Genomic DNA, 20,605 nt, shown 5'->3' on the forward strand with positions numbered 1-20,605 from the left:
TTTACTACTCCAACCACATATTTTATAAATTAAAACCAGATGGAACAGTACGACTAATCTTTGACATGAAGGTGCTTAACACCATGATAAGAAAACCTTCCTTTATCATGCTCAAGGCCAATACAGTATTTCCCTATCTACATCTAAACTCTTGGGCCTGCAAACTAGATTTAAAAGATGCTTATTGGCACATTCCATTACATGCAAGTAGCCAGAAATTTCTAACCTTCACACTAGGTAAAAGGAAGTTCAAATGGACTGTGGTACCCTTTGGACTAAAGACAGCGCCTTATATTTTTTCAAAGATAATGTACACAGTGATCAAGTATATTAGAACTACATATAACATCTTAATATTCAACTATCTTGATGACATTCTTACATTAGCAAAAGATTATTTAAAATGTAAAAATCACATTCAGTTAGTCATTAAGATCTTGTCAGACTTAGGATGGAATATCTCTTTTAAAAAATCTACAATTGAACCGGCTCAAAGAATTGAATTTTTAGGAGTGCATCACAATATGATTAAGAAAACTATGAATCCCATTCAGAAAAACATAGAGAAGTGTATCAAATTGGCCAAAGCTTTCTCCAACTCTGTTAAATCTGACCTTCATTCCTATCAGATGTTAATTGGAGCCTTAAATTTCAGTGCTTCCTATACAAGCATGGGAAGATTCCATCTTAAATATCTCCACAGATACCACAGTTATTTTAATTCAGGGTACAAAATCATTCCACACTCCTTCAAAAAATACCTAAAGCCATGGGAACAAAGACAAATGTACAGAGGTTAACATTCCAAAACCACAAATAGATGCAGAACTTTTCACAGATGCTTCCAACCAGGGTTGGGGAGGAGCATTAGTAGTAGCGGGTAAAATACTCTCAATAAATGGAACTTGGACACATGAAGAATCCTCCCTTCACATCAATGTAAGAGAGTTATTAGCTTGCTTCTATTCTATGGAACACTTCACTACAAGGTTATACAACAAAGTAGTCTGAATACATGTTGATTCAAAGGTTACTAATTGTTGGCTAAGGAAGCAGGGTAGTATCAGAAACAAGTGAGCTCATGAACTTGTTAGGGAAATACTAAGTACCATGAAGGATCACAACATACAGATAAATTCCAGATGGATCAGGGGAGTAAGTAACACCATTGCAGACTCACTTTCCAGAGACCTGGGTTCCATTCACACAGAAACTTGCCTCAGTGACAGTCTATTCTCCTTAATCTGCTCTGACTTCAATTTCACCCCGGAAATGGATCTGTTCTCAAATGGCTTCAATACTAAGTGCAAAAAGTTTTGTTCATCTCTTCCAAACCAAGAAGCCATCAGCAATAATGCACTTAAGATTAGCTGGAAGGGATCAACACCTCTGTATGCCTTTCCACCAGGATTCTTACTACACAAAGTAGCTTTTAAAATCTATAAAGAATGCAATAATAACATGCTTTTCTGTACCATATCGCAGGGGACAGAACCATGGATTCCATTAGTGAGGTCAGTCTCGAAGCAGCACAAACTATATACTGTGAAGATCGAAGACTACCAGATAGTTCTCAAGGATTGTATCTCACCCTCAGCAAAGCTCCAATCAACTTTGATCACCTTCAAAATTTAAAGGACCAGCTCCCAAATGTCTTTCCTCCTGAGGTTTGCTCCAAAATTGCTATCAGCTTGAGGGACAGCTCCATGCACAAGTATGAAAACCTATATAACATTTTTAAAAGTTTCATTCACAAGGAGTATGGAAGCGACAACAAATTCCCCTGTTAGCAATTATTTTATTTTTCAATCACCTTATAGACAAGGGACTGTCTTACAATACCCTGAAGAGCTACAAAGCAGCTTTAGGTCCTATCTTGTCAGGATATTTCCCAGGTTACTGTCTTGCAGAAGACAAATATGTCAAAGCAATGATATCGGGGGTTAATAGAAGGAAGTCTAGCAACACTCACCAGTTCCCTGGCTGGGATCTAGACAAAGTAATCTCGTTTCTCAACACCACAAGAGATGACTCTACCTTACTACTGACGCACAAAACCTTATTCCTAGTAGCCTTAGCTTGCCCTTTAAGAGCAAATTAATTTAACAATCTCTGCATTTCCAGGAGCACCTTCACCCCAGAACACATTGTCTTACGGAACCACCCTTCCTTCATGGCCAAAAACCAAAAGAAGAACTACACGCCAATAGAGATCAGCTTTAGAAAGCTTCCTAACAGACCAAAAATATGTCCAGTCAGACAATTGAACTTCTATTTGGAATACACAAACAAAGTGTATGGAAAGAATCATAGACAGGAAAGACCACATATGGCTAGATGAACACTTCAAGATAATGTCTTTACAAAAAATGAGACAACTTTTTAGGGAGTGCATTTTCAGAGCCGACCCAAATGCAACTAAACAGTCAACTAATTTCCACTCTATAAGGGGTCAAGCTTCATCAAGACTGCTATACAATGGTGTATCTATACAAGAAATCATGTCCAGAATGAATTGGAGAAGCGACTCTGTCTTCAGCTCTTACTATGCTCTCCTCGGCTTACAGGGAGCTTTCGATGCTGTGGTCGCTGGACTTCATCTTCAAGCCCCCTAAAGCATCTGCCTAGCTACCACTGGTGAGTCCGGAAGGTTGAGGCCTCCCTCTCCAGAACTGTAAGTTTACTTGTGAACGAAGGTTCTGGAGTGGGAGGTTAGACCTTCCGGACTCAAGGTCTGAGTCACCCTCCAACCCTTCCCCCGTGAGCCAAGGAGACCATGTACCTAGGAGGGAATATTCTAACAAACTTCATAATCCAACAGAGTAGGTTATATATACAAGAATACATACATACAATCACTATTATTCCACAGAAAACAAACTAACTGCAATCTTTCAATATTTATATCAACCAAAACAGCACAAGAAGATTGACCTTACTAGTAAAAAGACCTTTGTGTTCAACAAATTTGCACCTTCACAGTAATTCCTTCATAACTTGAACAGCCTAAGGTAAGCTCACCCACTTCTGTGTTATTTTTTGTTCTATTACAACTTCAAAAATGTGACTACTATTGCCGAGTCAACCCGCTCGTGTCTGATAGCTCCGCCCAAGGGGGCGTGGTTTAGGGCTCGCGCCGCCTCTTGGGGGGGTTTCAGGGGGGGTGTATAAGCTACCACTGGTGAGTCCGGAAGGTCTCACCTCCCACTCCAGAACCTTCGTTCACAAGTAAACTTACAGTTCCTGGCTCGACCAAGGACATGACACTTCGGCAGGAAGTAGAAGCCATGCTGAGCAAACGTGCTGTGAAGATCGTACAGGATCAGTCGCCGGGCTTCTACAGCCGACTCTTCCTGGTGGAGAAGTCCTCGGGGGGCTGGCGCCCGATGATAGATCTCTCTCCCTTGAACCGATTCGTTCGCCAGACTCGGTTCACGATGGAAACAGCACGTTCAGTGCTCGATTCCATCAGGGAGAACAACTTCATGCTTTCGGTGGATCTGAAGGACGCGTATTTCCAGATACCCATCCATCAATCCTCCAGGAAGTACCTCCGTTTAATCCTCGACAGGACGGTGTGCCAATTGAGGGCACTTTGTATCAGTCTCTCAACCGCCCCACAGGTGTTCACGTGAGTGTTCACGCTGGTGTAGGCTTGGGCCCACTCGGTAGGGATACGTCTCTTGAGGTAGTATCTCGACGATTGGTTAATCCAGGCGAGCTCCCGCTCGCAGTTGCTACAGGACAGAGATCGACTCCTCGAATTCTGCCGCGATCTGGGGATCGTAGTGAATTACGAGAAGTCAAACCTCGAGCCCAAGCAGAGGATGAAGTACCTGGACATGCTGATTGACACGGTAGCAGGGCGAGTGATCCCCGCAGATTCGTGGATCAGCAGGTTCAGGGAGGCAGCAAGACAGTTCCTGTCTCTACAGGAGCAACCAGCTCAGCAGTGGCAGGTCGTGATCAGTCACCTGTCGTCTCTCGAGAAGCTAGTCCCTCACGGGCGTCTTCACCTGCGGTCTCTTCAGTGGAGACTAAAGGAGTGTTGGTCACAGGCAAGGGACCCTCCCTTCTTCCCCGTGTCCCTCACGGAGGTGGTGAGGCAGGACCTAGCCTGGTGACTGGACGATGGGAACGTCGTAAGAGGAGTGCCTCTTCGCACTCTCCTCTCCTCTCCCCCCCCCCGAGATGCTGCTGTTCTCAGACGCATCGACCGAGGGATGGGGCACACACCTGGAGGAGTTGCTGACTGCGGGTGTGTGGGACCATCGCGACAAGCACCTTCACATCAACGTCCTGGAGCTCAAGGCAGCGTTCCTCGCTCTCCAAGAGTTCCGGGACCGTCTGGTGGGACACTCGGTGGTGTTGATGAGCGACAACACCACAGTAGTGGTGCCATGTACGTCAACAAGCAGGGGGGCCTAGTGTCCCTCCTGCTGCACCAGGTGACGTTGCAGGTGCACGAGTGGGCCGTGGCACACTCAGCAGAGCTTTCGGCCCGCTATATTCCAGGCAAGAGGAATGTGGTAGCCGACAAGCTCAGCCGTCGGGATCAGGTGATTGGAACCGAATGGTCCCTTCATCCAGACGTGGCGGAAAGGCTCTTCAACCTGTGGGGGCGTCCAGTCGTGGATCTGTTCGCCACCGGCATGACAGAAAACTCCAGGTTTTCTACTCGGTTGTGCTGGACCCATGGGACAACCTTTTCGTCTACGCCTTTCCCCTGTTCTGTCTGATTCGCAAAGTGATCAGCAGGGCGCTGATCACCGCGAACCCTCAGATGATCCTGGTGGCGCCCAAACGACCTCAGGCCGTTTGGTACCTGGACCTACTGGCTCTGCTTGCTGAAGCGCCGAGAGATTCCCCCCTGGCACAACCTGCTGTGCCAGCCACACTTAGAAGGGTACCACCGGTCCGTCGAGTCCGTGTCTTCACGGCTGGCTGTTATCCACCATCTCTTGCGAGCAAGAGGCTTTTCTCGCAGTGCAGCAACAGAGATGGCTGGATACCTCAGACAGTCCTCTGCAGCTGTATACCAGGGGAAGTGGTCCGTCTTCTGTGGTTGGTGTCGTGGACGGGGTCTCTTTCCTCTCAGAGCCACTCTTCAGCAGGTAGCGGATTTCCTCGTATTTCTTCGCCAAGACAAGCTCCTCTCCGTCCCCACAGTCAAAAGGATACAGAGCCGCTCTGGCCCTAGTCCTGAAACTGAGGGGAGTGGATATCTCGAATTTGTTCGAGATCTCCCTGCTTATGAGGAGCTTTGAGAGGTCTTGCCCACCCAGGGAACTCAGGCCCCCGGGGTGGGACGTGACTCTCGTCCTTAGGAGTCTGACTCGAAGTCCCTTCAAGCCACTCCGAGAGTCGTCAGACAGGGATCTGACCCTCAAGACCCTCTTCTTGCTGGCCCTGGCATTGACGAAGAGAGTAGGGGAACTGCATGGTCTTTCCTTCAGCGGCAAGCACTCCAGGGGATGGGGATCTGTGACGCTCGATTTCGTCCCGAACTTTGTAACGAAGACTCAGAATCCTTCGGTCCCTGACGACTGGTTTGAGTCTTTCACAATCCCCTCCCTAATGGACTTCACCGACAACGATACGGATGAGATGCTGCTCTGTCCTGTGAGGGCGCTACTGCGCTATCTGAAGAGAACTCGGCACCTCAGGCCTGAGTGTTGACGCCTCTTCGTTAGCACCGGGGTGACCAAGAAAGAAGTATTCAAGAACACACTTTCTTTCTGGCTGCGTGAGGTGATCAGGAGGGCGTACGAAGCTGATGGTAGCGACGAAATCCGTACCCTTCGTCCGAGAGCCCACAGAGTCAGAGGTATTGGTCCTTCCCTTGCGTTATGCAAGAACTTCTCCCTGGCGCAGGTCCTGAAGGCAGGGGTCTGGTCCAACCAGACCACCTTCACCTCCTTCTACCTTCGGGATATAGTCCACAGGTCCTTGGACACATTTTCCTTGGGACCCGTGGTGGCTGCTCAACACGTTGTGCAGCTTACCCAGCACCCAGGCGGACAGAACAGCATCGCATCCTTGTGTGACTGCATGAATGGATGAGTGAATGAGAATGTGACTGGCTTCTCTTCCCCATCTTTTTCTCCTCCTCTACCAGTGGGCAGAGGGACGCAGTCGTCACTACGCTGGAACAGGAAGCAATGCAGGTAAGCTACTCGACCGAGCCCCATTCTATCCCTTTCATTAGGGATAGGAGCGATTATCCACCACTTCCCCTGAAGGGGGGGGGGGGGGGGTGGAAGCCAACAAGAGACAGACCCATGACTTTATATTGCCTCTTGCAATAGGAACTAGTTCTTGCTTGCTAGTTTTAAGAGGTATGCTCGCCTCCCTCTTATTACTTGGGTCCAGAGGTCTGACCATTGATCCAGCGGTACATACCCTGATCATTGGGCAGAGGCTAGGATCCCTCCCTCTGCTCTTAGACCAAGGAGGGAACCAAGGTTGGACGAACACCAGTCTGTTCTTAAGACTCAGATTCCACCCACCAAGAAGTGAGTCTTCCTATTGTAAAGGACCGATGGTTTATATTCGTATCGGAACAAATAACAATTTGTTGAAAATTGTATTTTTCCTAACTATACAAACCTGAGGTCCTTTACACATAGTCCCACCTCATGCCACCCCTCACTGTTTTTTCCTGGGCCTAAAGCAAAGTGGATCTTCACCTCCCAGTCGCGCGGACTGTCGGACAAGCAGTTAACTACCAAACTTCCTTGTTCAAAGCTTACGACCGGTTCCAGCTGCCGCAAGTAACATTCCTATTGTAAAGGACCTCAGGTTTGTATAGTTAGGAAAAATACAATTTTTGACAAATTTTCATTTTTCTCACTCATCCAACTTACTGAATGTTATGCTTTACATATTTCATATTGCCTTGCTTACCAATTTATACTTTACCTATGATATTTAGAAATCAAGATATTTGTAGAAAGGGGAAATACTTTTAAACATACTGTGACCACCGAAAGTGCTCTCTGAAGACAGTCTTTAAGCTTCTTCTCCGGTTTTTAAGCTTCTTATCCGTGGAATTAAACACACGTGGAGCGGTTTGAAATATTGGCAACAGCAGCACCAAAATTAGATGTCATCTTGAAAAAATCTGATTCCGTTTCTTGTTATTGAATAAAAAATTTTATCAATCGTGAACCTATGTAATTGACTGAGAATTATGTGTGATGAAAAAGATGATATTTGATATCTGTAATGGGAGAAACAGTTCTATCTCTCTCTTGTTATAGATTTGGCAGGTATACAGAAATGAAACACACATAGAGAGGACTTAAACAACCCCACCGGAGAGCTCATTTCATTCTGGTTTGACTATAGCTACTATCAATATTATTCAAGAAAATTGTGATGAGCAATTTGTCTGTGTACAAGTCTTAAGATGGTATTCTTGCATGATATTCATTTTGGTGATAATTAGAGAAACACCAAAGTGAAGGGTGAATGTGGTGTTGAAAAGAACAGAAAATACCATAGTGCTTCATGAGTGATTGTAGGGTTTTATTTTAGATGTCATTTATTAGATGATGTGTCATGTCATAAATGATCAAAAGTCTTGATTTTGAGGACATTTCTAAATTCATCTTTTTAAGTATTTATGAGTTTCTTTTTTTTTCATTCCTTAAACATTGATTGAAATTACTGTTTTTATCAGGTTCGCCATATCCTGTGTGAGAAGCAAGGCAAGGCATTAGAGGCTTTAGAAAAAATCAAATCAGGGATGAAATTTAATGAAGTGGCAGCTGAGTATTCAGAGGACAAAGCTAGGAGTGGGGTAAGTTGATTTGAAAGACATCTTTGAAATTGTATATACATATCAAAAATACTACATAGTATATTTAATATACTGTTGCAGTCTATTTAGGTGAACTAATTTTTTTTTATACTTTATTTTAGTTTGTGATATTGCTTTGCAATGATTACAGGGTGATCTTGGCTGGATGACACGAGGCTCGATGGTGGGACCTTTCCAGGATGCTGCATTTGCTCTCCCAGTATCAACCTTAGCTAATCCAGTTTATACAGATCCACCTGTAAAAACTAAATTTGGATATCACATAATAATGGTTGAGGGAAAAAAATGATTAAGGTTTGTTTTGCATTATGTTGTACCTTTGTTGCTAGAATATCCATTAAAAACCATTTTGTTCATGAAACTTACCTGACAGATATATATATAGCTGTATTCTCCGAAGTCCGACAGAATTTCAAAATTTGCGGCACACGCAGTGGGCGGCCAGGTGGTAGTACCCATTCCCGCCGCTGGGAGGCGGATATCAGGAACTATTCCCATTTTCTATGCATATTTTTTCTGTCGCCGGTCGGTAAACAACTGTTTACAGACCTCCGCCTAGGATTTTGAAACTTCATTAGCCGCTTAAGTATCCTAATTATTCTTTCGATTATTGACTTGGATTTGTGGCTAGGCATACGCTATCGTAAATTTTTTCATTGCATTTGATGTCTGAAGCTAGTTAGCCTAGTTTCAGACTTTGTTGTCTGCATGGGGTAAGGTGAGGCTACCGGAACTTTCGGTAGACACTCGCTTAGTATATATGACGTTTACATGTTTTCTTTGCATAAGTTCAATGTAATTAGTGTAATGTGTGACTGATTACGGAAGAAGTAGGATTCATGTACGCATTTTAGAGCGTGTTAGAATCAGGAGTTTTCCTCCACAGTAAACAGAAGTTAGAAATAATGAACCTTCTAACCTCCTGTAGATTTTATTTTGCCTAACCCTGTGGTATGGCTTATGGGCCTAGAAGAAGTGTCTGCTAGAGGATTACATCAAGTAATCTTAGACTAAAGTGCTCGCTCTCCAATCAGTGTAGTGCCCCTTGTGTTGTGGAGGGGGCGTCAGATCGGCCCCATAATGCCTCTAGGCCTGGACCTCTGTCGGACTCCCAGGACTCAGGGAGAGGACATGTCGAAAGCCGCAAGAGGGTTACGGGGGCTCCCCACCGATCTGGCGTCCCTTCGGCAGGACCTGTTGACGCTTCCCAGGCTGCTAAAGATCGTGCACGTGCACGAATCTTGAAGGATTGCTTCTCGTCCTCCGAGGCGTCCTCCCCGCGCAAGGGTTGGAGCTCTCGGAAGGACTCGCGCCCTCTAAGAAGCTTTAGAGAAGAGGACGCTTCACGTCCTCTCTCTCGTCAGGAGGGAACGTCAGATCGGCCCCATAACGCCTCTAGGCCTAGACCTCTGTCGGACTCCCAGGAAACCAGGGAGAGGGCATGTCAAAAGCCGAAGGAGGGTTACGGGTTTTTCATGCTGATCTGGCTTCCTTTCGGCAGGTCCTGTTGTCGCTTCCCAGGCTGCCGAAGATCGAGCACGTGCACGAATCTTGAAGGATTGCTTCTCGTCCTCCGAGGCGTCCTCCCCACACAGGGGTTGGAGCTCTCGGAAGGACTCGCGCCCCCTAAAGAAGCTTTAGAGAAGAGGACGCTTCACGTCCTCTCTCTCGTCACGAGAGGATGAAAGAGTCCTGTGCCCTGTCAGGGCTCTCGAATTTTATTTACATAAACGAAGGAAGTAAGAGGCCCTTCGGGTAATGTATGGTGCTCAGGAAGAGACCACATTTACCCTTTTCGAAGAATGCACTGGCTCTTTTCCCAAGGGACATATTAAGGAGGCTCATTCATCTTGCCAGAAGAGTGATTTGAGCCTCCTGCGAGTGAACGCTCATGAAGTTAGAGCTGTTTCAACCTCGCTAGCATTCCAAAAGAATTTGGTAATCAAGGACATTCTAGATTCCACCTTTTGGAGGAGCAACTCAGTATTCGTCTCCTCTCCTCATGGCGCTCCGTATACGTTATGTAACGTTCGCTTTACTTCGAAAAAGCAAGCTGATAAGTTTTGACGTCCGGCAAGCTGCTTTGCACAGTCAAACAACTTATGTCTCTGGTTCGGCATAAGAAGGGCAATTTAGACGTGAGGAAGCTTTTGGAGGTGCTCGACGTCCTATAAGTAGAGACATTCTCCAGGACGCTCGGCAAGCACCTTGCGAGGGTGTCTTTCGGACGCTCGGCGTTCCTTTGCTGAGTGCATTTCTGGAGATGTTCTTTTGCATTATTAAGACGCAAGTTGTCGCACAGGCGGCCACTGTCTTTGTAAGAAGGTATGAAGGTCTTTAAGGCCCGTCTTGAAGACGAAAGCCATACGTCTTCCTTTAGTGTTCACACACTTCAGGAGCAGCGTGCGGCTCTCCATGGAGACTCGCATGAGGACGTCCCTTGAAAATATTCAACGTCATACGCAAAACGCGGTTCGTCATAACATTGAGATGTTGGCAAGGTCGCTCGCCAGGACGCCTCTTGGCGGGCCTTGCATGCATCAGGGCGCTCAACGAGTTCCTCTCTGAAACGTCATTCAGAAGACTTGGTGTTCTCTGCTCAGACACGCTCGTAGCTAAGCAGGACGTTTTTTGCGGACGCTCAGCAGGACGCTTTCCAGGACGCTAAGCAGGACGCTTCTGAGGACGCTCGGCAGGACGCTTTTGTGGACATTCGCCAGGACGCTTCGGTGGAAGCTCGGCAGGACGCTTTGCGAGAGAAAAGACTTGTAGAAGGCGTCTTATTTTGCTGTTCAGGACGTTTCTTAGGACGCTTGACGCTTTCTAAACGCTCGTCAAGAGGAGGTTTTTTTCAGGACTCTCCACAGGACATTCCTTTACAGAAATTTTTAAAAGGATTCGGAGTTAGCGGAGAGACATACCCGAATTTTTTCTTCGATCCCTCTTTCCTCTTCATCGATTTCTCTGAGAATCGGGAAGATTATATACTCGGATTCCTGGGTGACTTTCGGTCATGTTAAAGGGTTTCCCCCTATTAGCAAAGTGCTAATAGTTTTGTCAAGTAAGGACGTTTTCCCCATTGTCAAGATACTAAACGTTTTGTCATTTAAGTGGGGGACCCCTCATAAATGGGGTAGTTCTCATTGACATAGATTTTAACGTTTTTATCGTTTAAGCGGATAAACTCATTAACAAATTTCGGAAGAGCTCTCATTCATTTTCAGAGGCTCATCCGGGGAGTAAGAAAAAGACTTGTAGACTAAGCATCCAGGAAGTCTTATGTCCAATATCATAAGAACATTGAACGGTCCTTTTCGATCCTCGGTTCTCTCTTGATGATCTCTATTCGAATATTACTCCCTTTTCTTGGCAAAGAGTCAAGGAGTTCTTTTAAAAAGTCTCATTCATTAGAACGTGGACAGTCGTTTTCCTTTCTTTCTCTCTTCCTCGTCGAGGAAAGATGTAATAGAGAATTCGATGTTCAAATTACTACAATACTTACGTAGTTTATCTTTGCTTCATTTTGCTAACGCATGGGTGAAGTCATATACGCATATCGTATTTACCTCTGCGGATAGAAGCCGAAAGAACTGTTGTTCTAATGTATTTAATTGACACTCCCTTCAACCTTCCAAGAGTTTTCGGAGTAAGAACAACTCTTCAGGTATTGTTACGACAACACCAACTCAGCTTCTGTATTTAGCGAATTTTGTTTCGTTTAAATATGCCTGCTTGAGAGTTTCCTTTTGCTCGATAATTTCATACCTATCCCTTCGTAAAAGGAGTAGCTGGCAACTCAGGCAGATAGTGCGATACGATGAACAAGGCTGCTGTTACTGTGATCTACGCAGTACCGGCTAGCTCGGTGACATGCGCGGTTGGTTACGTCTCTCTCCCTTGCGGGAATGGCTGAATAAGCCGTCTCTCTGCCCTACAATCATGGATTTTAGCCTCGGGTTGAGGAAATTTCTAGTAATCATGAATGAACATGCCTTCCGTTTACTTAGAAAATTTCAACAAGATAACTCTTATACTTGTTCGGTGCGGGTTTACCGCACGGTAACAGAATTCTGTACGAATCTACCGCGGCATAGCACTATAATAATGCTCTCCTGCTTATGCAAAGTGCAGCCTTATTTAGGGAAGGAAGCAGGCTGAGTGAGGGAATGGATGAGTTTGCTGGGGACCATTTCCTCGCTGGAGAAGCTTGTTTTCCCTGAATAAACAGCAATTCAGACCTCTACAATTTTTTCCTCACGAAGAAATTGGAATAACATCAAAGATCTAGTAATAATTCTAATTTTCTCTCAACGGCTTGAGGATCACCTCGGGTGATAGCGAGAGGGTGCCAGACATCCGAACAGAGGTACAGATGTTCTGGCACATTGTCTGAAAGAATTGGAAGCCAAATTGGTCGGCTCTCCAGTTCCTCGAAGGGTGAGTTTGGATCGAGTGGCCCAAATCATCTCGGATAATTTCTCAGCTCTCTCATAGCTCAAGAAGAGAGAGTTGGTTATGGGCTTGGGCACGGAACGTAACGATCCTCAAGAGGTTCGTTAAACTAGTGCACGTCCGTGCGGGTCTTCTCGATCGAAGGCAACAACTACTGACGTCTGAGTAATCCTCACTTAGAAGTATGTCGAAAGTTGAGGAGAGACTGAGGGCGTCCTTTCGTTAAGTTTTTCGTAATATTGAAGACGAAGGAGCTTCCTCTTAAGTTGTTCCCTTATTCATGATCCTAGAGGATTAGCTTTAGTCGCCACATGTTGGCCTCTAAGAGGTTGGATTCACAGAGGTCAGGTAATTCAGAGAATTGTCCAAAGACCCTTCCCGGGAGAATCGGTGTAATCTAACATCGTCACTTTGTGAAGTATCTAATATCTCTCCTCTCTGAGTCTGAAGGTGTTCAGACTATCGAGAAGCGATAAGAACTTCAAGATTAATGGCAGTCTCTTGGCCAAGGCAAAGCAGTGCTGCCTATTTTCAGTGTTCAATCGGAGGGGGCCGTTTCTGGAGATAGTGAAGGGAAATGACTGTTCCTCCACCTCGACCTCTGTGAATTTCTTTATGGTTCTATCTTTCCGTATGAAGTATGAGATAAGCTAGAAGTCCTAACTATTGTAGAATATGCAAATATGTTGTTGACGGCCTCTAGGCTCAGAGATTCGGTTCTGTCAAACAACAAAGCTTCACGATCTTTGAGGTCTGGGGAGATCTTGAAATTCTCTGGATCGCAGGTTCCGGCATGGAACTTAGACGTAGTCTGAGTTTCTGATGCCAAAAGCATTTCGAACCTATCCTTTCTGCGAACTTAATACACGTGACCAGAAAGGCTAACATTCTAACCGCTCTAGCCACAGCAAAGAGGGTTAGTGAGGTTTTAGCCATCATCAGAGGTTTAGCTTTTAAAGGACATAATGCGGTCTGTCCTCTAAGCCTTCCGTTCTTGATAAGAACGAAAACCTGTCTAACCCTTGACCCGAAGGCTTGGAGACAAAGGGTATGGCACAAATTATTGGGCAAGGGCATTAGAGAGTCCTGTGCCCTGTCGGGTCTCTCAAGTTTTATCTTGATAAAACTCTAGAAAGTCGAGGTCAACGGACAATCTGCGGTGTTCCGTAAAAGACCAGACTGGTTCATGTCCAAGAACACCCTGGCATTATAGTCAAGGAGTTCTTTTAAGAAGTCTCATTCATTATGTTTGCATAAAGATTTGAGATTTTTTCTTAATATGAATGCTCAAGAGGTGAGGGCGCGGCCTCGGAAGCATTTCAACAGAGCATGACACTCAGTAACATCCTGAGTGCCACGCTTTAGCGAAGCAACTCTGTCTTTGCTTCACACTCCCGACGGGATGTGAAGACGACATTTGAGATCTGTAAGTCGCTAGGACCATACATATCCGTAGATATATTATTGGGGGCAGCAAGCAACACGAATCCTATCCTATAGAAAAGGGATAGGTGTGCTTTTAACTTTGAAGGGTTGGTCGCTTGAGGCGCGTTCCTTTTCTTTAGCCTAGAAGTTATGGAACTAACTTTGATAGGTTAGGTCAGGTGGTGGTTTTAGCTTCGTTGCCCTCAGAAGTATGGTCATATGGTCTAGTCACATTGTGGTCACGCCCCCGTTGACATATCATCTAGAGCGCACCAGCATTACAGGTCTCTACCTCGCTGGCAACTCTAGTAACGCAGAAGCAGACTTTGGTGACAGTAATCACGAAGTCGGCTATGCTAACAGGTGAGGAACCAAGATGTATATCATCTACTTAATTTAGTTTCCCAAAAATCCTATTCTGTCTCTTCCCACCATCCGAAGGTGGGATTCAGCTATATATATATCTGTCAGGTAAGTTTCATGAACAAAATGTTATTGTTATAATACAATTAAGTTTGTTCATACTTACCTGGCAGATATATATAATTAAAGTGCCCACCCACCTCCCCTCAGGAGACAGTGGCACTGATAAAATATGAATAGAAAATGGGAATAGTTCCTGATATCCGCCTCCCAGCGGCGGGAATGGGTACTACCACCTGGCCGCCCACTGCGTGTGCCGCGAATTTTGAAATTCTGTCGGACTTCGGAGAATACAGCTATATATATATCTGCCAGGTAAGTATGAACAAACTTAATTGTATTATAACAATAACATGTTTCTATCTTATCAATTCTTGTTAGTTATGGCAGAGTACAGTATACTTATTGATAAATAATATAGTCATCAATTGTTTGTAACTTGTGAAAATGTTCTGATATGAAATTGTTCCTACACGATATACAAACCCTCAGTCCTTTACATTAGATATTACTTTCAGCGTAGGCTAGAATGCGGCCGTTAAATTCTTGAACAAGGTGGTTAGGCACTAACTACTATCTGGTAGGCAGGTAGAGCTGCCTGCCCAGATGTGAACACTCCACTTTGCTTTCGGCCATCTTCCAATGAAGATGAATGTTTGTGAGCTCTTCCTGACTAGCCGTTAATCATGATTTTCCCGGTGGAATCTTTCTTTTATTATTTTGAATAAATATATGTGTATATACTATTGTGTTTGATGTTAATAATTAATTGACTTTAATCATTAATATACAAACCCACATTTTATGATAGCCCTTGCTAGTTGCCTTTCTTACATATTTTCACCCTTTAACGTCAGGGTGAGATAGTGTATTAATTTGAAATTGACTCTTACACTTTGGAAATTACAGAGGGGAACTTCAGAGGATTGTCCTTTGTTTTTCTTCCGGTATTTCCTCTTCTCTTTCGTCCTTTCGCTAGCTTTTTGGACGAAGATGGGGGCGGTTGCGTGTAGTGTTGGTGTTTCAGTGATCTTCTCTCTTTTCGGAGGACATTGCCCTTGGATGTGAGAGGAGTATCCTAATATTTTTAATTATATTTTCTTTCTTTTATTGGCTAACAGTGGTGATAGTTGGTTACAGCAGTAGATGGTTGGAGATCTCTTCTTGTTGACTATCCTAACCTCAGAATTGTACCTGTAACTCGTAGCATGCCGTGAAATTGGTCCTTAAGTGTGTGTACTGTTCTCCTGCTAGAAATCATATTAATTTGCCACCGTTATCCTGGAGTTTCATCACTGGACAACGCCTTCGCGGCTGCCCTGTGATTATTAACTCTACTTCTGCTGGTAATGTGCCTCATCCTGTAGAAGACGTCTTGCAGAATTTGGAGAAGTCATGGAGGAAGAGAAGTTCGTCAAGTGTTGTCATCCTCTTCTTCGTAATCATTGTATTTTTCTTCAGCCTGCTCCACTTCGACTTCTAAGGCTCCCTGCCAAAGGAAGAGAAGGTAGTCCCCCCCACCCCCCACTCCAAGACTCCCTGCCCAAGAAGTCCCGTCATGGGACTTCTAAGGGTCTGCCTCCTCGAACTGAGAAGGCAGTTGGGTCTACCGTTGGCTCGCCTGTTCCTTCGGGAAAGCCTTTCTGCAGGGCGAGAACGCTCTCCTAGACTCACGTCGCAGCGATCACCACAGGTTGATGGCTGCCTGCAACTCACTTCTCATGCTGGTTCTGCTAGCAAGGCAAGCAAGAGCATCCAATCTCCCTCACCTATTCCCTCTACTTCCTATGGCTACACCAGGAGGGGTGAGGTGAATAGGAGGGATCCTGCAGAGTGCTCTCCATAGGATTCTGCATCGGGGACTACGTTCGTGGAAGGATCTTAATTGTCCCACCGGATGTAAGTCCATGTCATTGAGGAAGGATCTTCTGTTAATGACGGAGAGACCTCTCACCGTCTTGACATCTGGTGTTTAGATTCTTAGGATTCGAACACCTGGAGACTGTTCTCCTTGGTTCTTTCTGTCCTTTGGACAGATTTCAAGTCATAGTCCCTTATGGGTTCTTGCATTGTGGGAGCCTTGAGTGCGTATTCTGTTGAATTGTACTTGCATTCCAGTCTTAAATACTTGCGTATAGGACTGATTTTTATGCCTGTTCCTCCTCAATTTCTATGGGAGTTGAGGAGGGGCCCCTCCCCGATGATCGCTTGACGAAATTTGGAGGTCTCGCCGAGTGCATAAATTCTTTGGAATTTCTAGCACTCTCCGAGTGTTTTGGTCTTCTGTGATCTGCAAACACTCGGGCGAGATGAGAATTCCCGATAATTGTTATTACAATACCCAGGAATCTCGCTGAATGCTTGAATTCACTGGAATTTCTGGCATTCTCAGTGTTATTGTTTTCTGTAATTTCCAAATACTCAGGTAAGACGGAGATCCCCAATAATTTTTTTTTACAAAAATCGGGAGTCTCGTTAAGCGATTAAATTCCTTGCAATTTCTGGTGTTCTTAGAGTGATTTGGTTTTCTGTGATTTCCAAACACTCAGGCAATAAGTATTCCAGATAATTATTACAATAAATGGGATTCTCGCAGAGCGCCTAGATCCCTTGGTTTCGCTGGCGCTTGCCGAGTGCTCACCTTTATCATGTTGCAGAGCACCCCAATTGTTGTCTTGCAAGAATTGGGTTTTCTTGCTGAGCGTGGGAATTCTTACAAATTGTAGTGCTCGCCAAGCACTTGCTGTCATGAGTGCTTGGATAGTGAGATGAGCCTTTACCAATGCAGATGAGCCTTTACCAATGCAGATGAGTTTGTTCTTCAGTCTGCTTTGGAGTTATGCAGAGCTTGATACTGCATCCAACACCTAGGTGAATGGTCTAGTACCATTCTCGTGTCTTGGACCTTAGGGTCCGAACACGTAGGACAGCAGACACAAATCCCTCTTTATTCTTCCTCTTGGAGCTTTTGCCTCAAAAGAGAACAGTTAATTGGGAAGAAGTGATAGTTCTTTGTTTACGATTACCACTCATGTAGTGGTTTTCTGCTCAGCTCACTCGACTCAGCTTGGCCAGGCAGCTCTGCTGAGCCAAGTGCTTAGCTCTACCGAACGAACTCTGCTCTAGATCAGTGAGGTCCCTCGCCATGACATAGCACCCTCCCTCTTCCCATGTTGCAACGAGGCTTCACAGGGGTCATCATCTTTGTCTTCGTCATCTAATGCCTCCTCACCTCCCTCTTTGAATGGTTCCATGGCCCAAGAAGAGTAAGGTAGTTTCTCTGCTCCCTAAGAAGTCTCGCCTCGAGACTTCTAAGGGACTGCATCCTTTCCCTAGGGGGAAAGCAGCTGGGTGTCTCTTCGATTCAATTGCTCCTTCCGGAGCGGTAACCAGGACACTATCCTCAAAATAGTATAGTGTCTTAGGAGCCCCAGGAGTTCGAACCCAGGTTCGTTCTCCTGTCTCTGGTTCTAAGGGCGCTGTTCATGGAACCGGGGCTGTCGGATACTCGTGTACGAGTCTCTCTGAGTGTACAACCTCCAAGGGGGTCGTATACCCACAGTCACTGATGGGTAGAGTTCTCTCTGTCATGACAGTGGCACAGGGCGAGAGAAGGGACCAAGCCACCTGCGAAAGCCAGGAATGGCTATTCTTCAGGTGCCAAGATCGATGTTGCTGTCCCTTGGGACAAGGCATCTGAAGCAGATAGGCCTCTGTGTAGTCCTCTTCTTGAGGCTCGATCACAGAGAAGATAGACAGGTAGCAAAACATGGCAAGTTCTCGCCAGCTTTTACTGCATTTAATGCTGCTCAACTTTCTCTTGCATTAGTGCAAACGAAACACCGCAAATTCAGAGAAGAGTGGGCAAGAACAGTCAAGCCTCCTTATCTTATTTTTTTGCCCTCTACTTCCTTATTACACTGGGATGAGCAAGGGAATAAGAGGAACTCTATGGAGTCTACTCCCCAGAGTTCAAATCTGAGACTGTTTTTGGTTCAAACTTAAGATCTTACTGAACATATGTCAATCTGTTCAGGCTGGATAGCACCGAGAAGTTTGAACACTTCTCCAGTGCTACCGTTTTGGGAACAACCAATTTGGCTTGAACTAGTTGTCTTCAGGGTCCTGTTATCACCGTAGAAGTCTCCCTTTTGGACAGCTGCACCTTTGCCACTTTGTAGATGCTCTTAGATTTTCATCTATAACTCATTAACCCATGAAAAATTTTCACCAGCAATGATTTGATCAATATAAAAAAAATGTGTAAGAGCTTTATTTTCATAAATCCACAGTTTGCAAGCTATAACCAATTTTTGTAATGTTTCCGCCATATATATCCTACTTCTCATTGCATTTCCACTAGTAACTGACATCAAAGTTATTATATGACTAATGTGATTGAAAAATAATTTATTCACTGTGTAATAAAGAACTTAGCACACAGAGCTATTTTTCCTAATTATCTCCTGCAGTGTTGCCAGGTAGGGCTACAATCAGTGGAATCAGTGGATAAGACAACACTGGTCTCCTGTCATTCATATACAAGTATTTACAACGTCCCCCAAAATATCAGTTAATTATTTGTTCCATGCTATAATTGTTTTTCCCAGCAAAACCATAAGGAAGCAAAGAAAACAGACCAATGCAGGACAGAAATCACATGAGAACAAAATAGTTTACTGTGCATAGTAAGGAAAGGATTTCTTGGACAGTTGAAATGAACATCAAAGGACAATCTCATAACATTGTACAAAAATAAATTTTCAATTTGTTCTCCAGTTGGGAAAATATAATTTGCTGCAGATTCGTTCAGTGTGTTTAGTTTTTAAGCACTTGAGAAAAGTAATGTTTGAACTGTGATGTACATTTAAATTGCTTTCTTCATTAATTCTTTTCCATAATGTCAAAGCTCCACATATTATTTGTCATAGATAGCCTTAGTGCAGGTTTGTATAAGCCTAGATCCAGTGAAACAACTATTTTGGCCTCAGGAGTCACATGCGATGTAATTTTTTCAAGCTTCTTCATGAAAGTGATTTGTATGCTTGTGTTTATTGGGCTTGTTTCTTTTAAGTGGTAACACACAAACTAGTTTTTTCTTTGCTTCATTCATAACTGAGTTATAAAAGCTGACCAAGTTGGGAGTTTTGACTGATTTATAAGTTTATTTGATTTCATCATCACTTTTGGTTTCATTAGTGCATCAGAACTTTTATCCATGAACATCTCTTCTATGACATTTGAATTACCAGTCAATGGTGGGACTGTTGCCATCATCCAAATTACATCCTCTGCCCAGTAGGATTATAAGATATTTTTCTCTACAGTATTAATGTTTTGGTTGATTATCGATTTCTCTGATTTGCATACTTTAAGAATTGCACATGGAATGACCTCAAACATGGAATGAGGAATGTTCCTTAGTGACTGATATATGTACCACCATAACTGCTATGCAATGTCCCTTTACCAGATGAAGTATCTTCTAGGTAATCAATATTATCTGCTGCACAGGAGACAAATCTCCCTTTCACCAATTGTGATGGAACATAAGCTTTTCCACATTCATCTCTGAATTTCACTACCTCTATTGCTATTTTTCTTTCCAAACAAAGAATTCTGCCATAATCAATGGAAGCTCCAATACTTTGCATAAACTGAATTAAAAATCTGCTGTGAGTGGATGCATACATTGTTAGTCCTACTGCAACCTGTAATGGCATTTCACGGGTATGGCATATAGTTATACAATTCGCATTAGCAGCTTGACAGCGTGATAGCATTTCAAAAGTGAAAAACTGTAAGTTTCTTCAGGCCTGTTAATCATGCTTTGCTGAAGTAGTTTCCATATCCATATGTCCTTGACTGCACCAACAGTCCAAGGACATATGGATATGTCCTTGGACATATCCATATGTCCAAGGATATGTTCTTGGACATATGGATATGTCCAAGAAAAAACAGACCTCTTTTGGAACAACTTTAGCTTCATCGATTGCTTTGAAGCTTCCAGTAAATTCCCAATTTTCACCAGTTAATAGAGCTCTCCTTAAAATACTTGCAGCTTGAAGAAGGATTCCTGTGTTCTTCTCAGTATCTTGATATGATTCTTCTGCAGCAGACATTGCAGTGTCTGTTGCTGCTTTCAGTGAAACTCGTTGTGGCTCCCTTACCCGTTTGGAATTACTAAATACAATACCAGCACTTTCCAACTCCTCCTCTAAAGGATTTTTTTATCTTCTTTCTAGTATTCATTTGTACTTCATATAGTCCATGGTCCAATACAGTTCTTCTGTAATGCTCTTCTATTTTCCCTTTTGTTGTCACATTGCCATCATGGAAGAATTCACTCATTGAAGACAAAAATTCCATGTATAGCTTTAAATTGAATAACAATTTTATTGCATCCTCTCACCATGGTTATATTTCAGTCATAACACATTCATAAAATGTACATTTCAATGCTGTGATATGCAATGT

General features: G+C 44.1%; 1 protein-coding gene across 2 annotated transcripts in view; it reads left to right on the forward strand.

Annotated features, from left to right (window-relative positions):
• Positions 1–20,605, forward strand: part of LOC135206735 (peptidyl-prolyl cis-trans isomerase NIMA-interacting 4-like) — a 101,930-nt gene that overhangs the window by 78,254 nt on the left and 3,071 nt on the right. The window contains exons 2-3 of one of the 2 annotated variants that reach the window (XM_064238208.1): positions 7,685–7,804; positions 7,956–8,124. In XM_064238208.1, the coding sequence (XP_064094278.1) occupies positions 7,685–7,804; positions 7,956–8,114 (279 nt within the window). In that variant the 3' untranslated portion in view covers positions 8,115–8,124. Of the gene's footprint in view, positions 1–7,684; positions 7,805–7,955; positions 8,125–20,605 lie in introns of those variants that run through there. The other variant, XM_064238207.1, reaches the window with a different exon arrangement.

This window comes from Macrobrachium nipponense, chromosome 31, assembly GCF_015104395.2.
Source record: "Macrobrachium nipponense isolate FS-2020 chromosome 31, ASM1510439v2, whole genome shotgun sequence".
NCBI lineage: Eukaryota > Metazoa > Arthropoda > Malacostraca > Decapoda > Palaemonidae > Macrobrachium > Macrobrachium nipponense.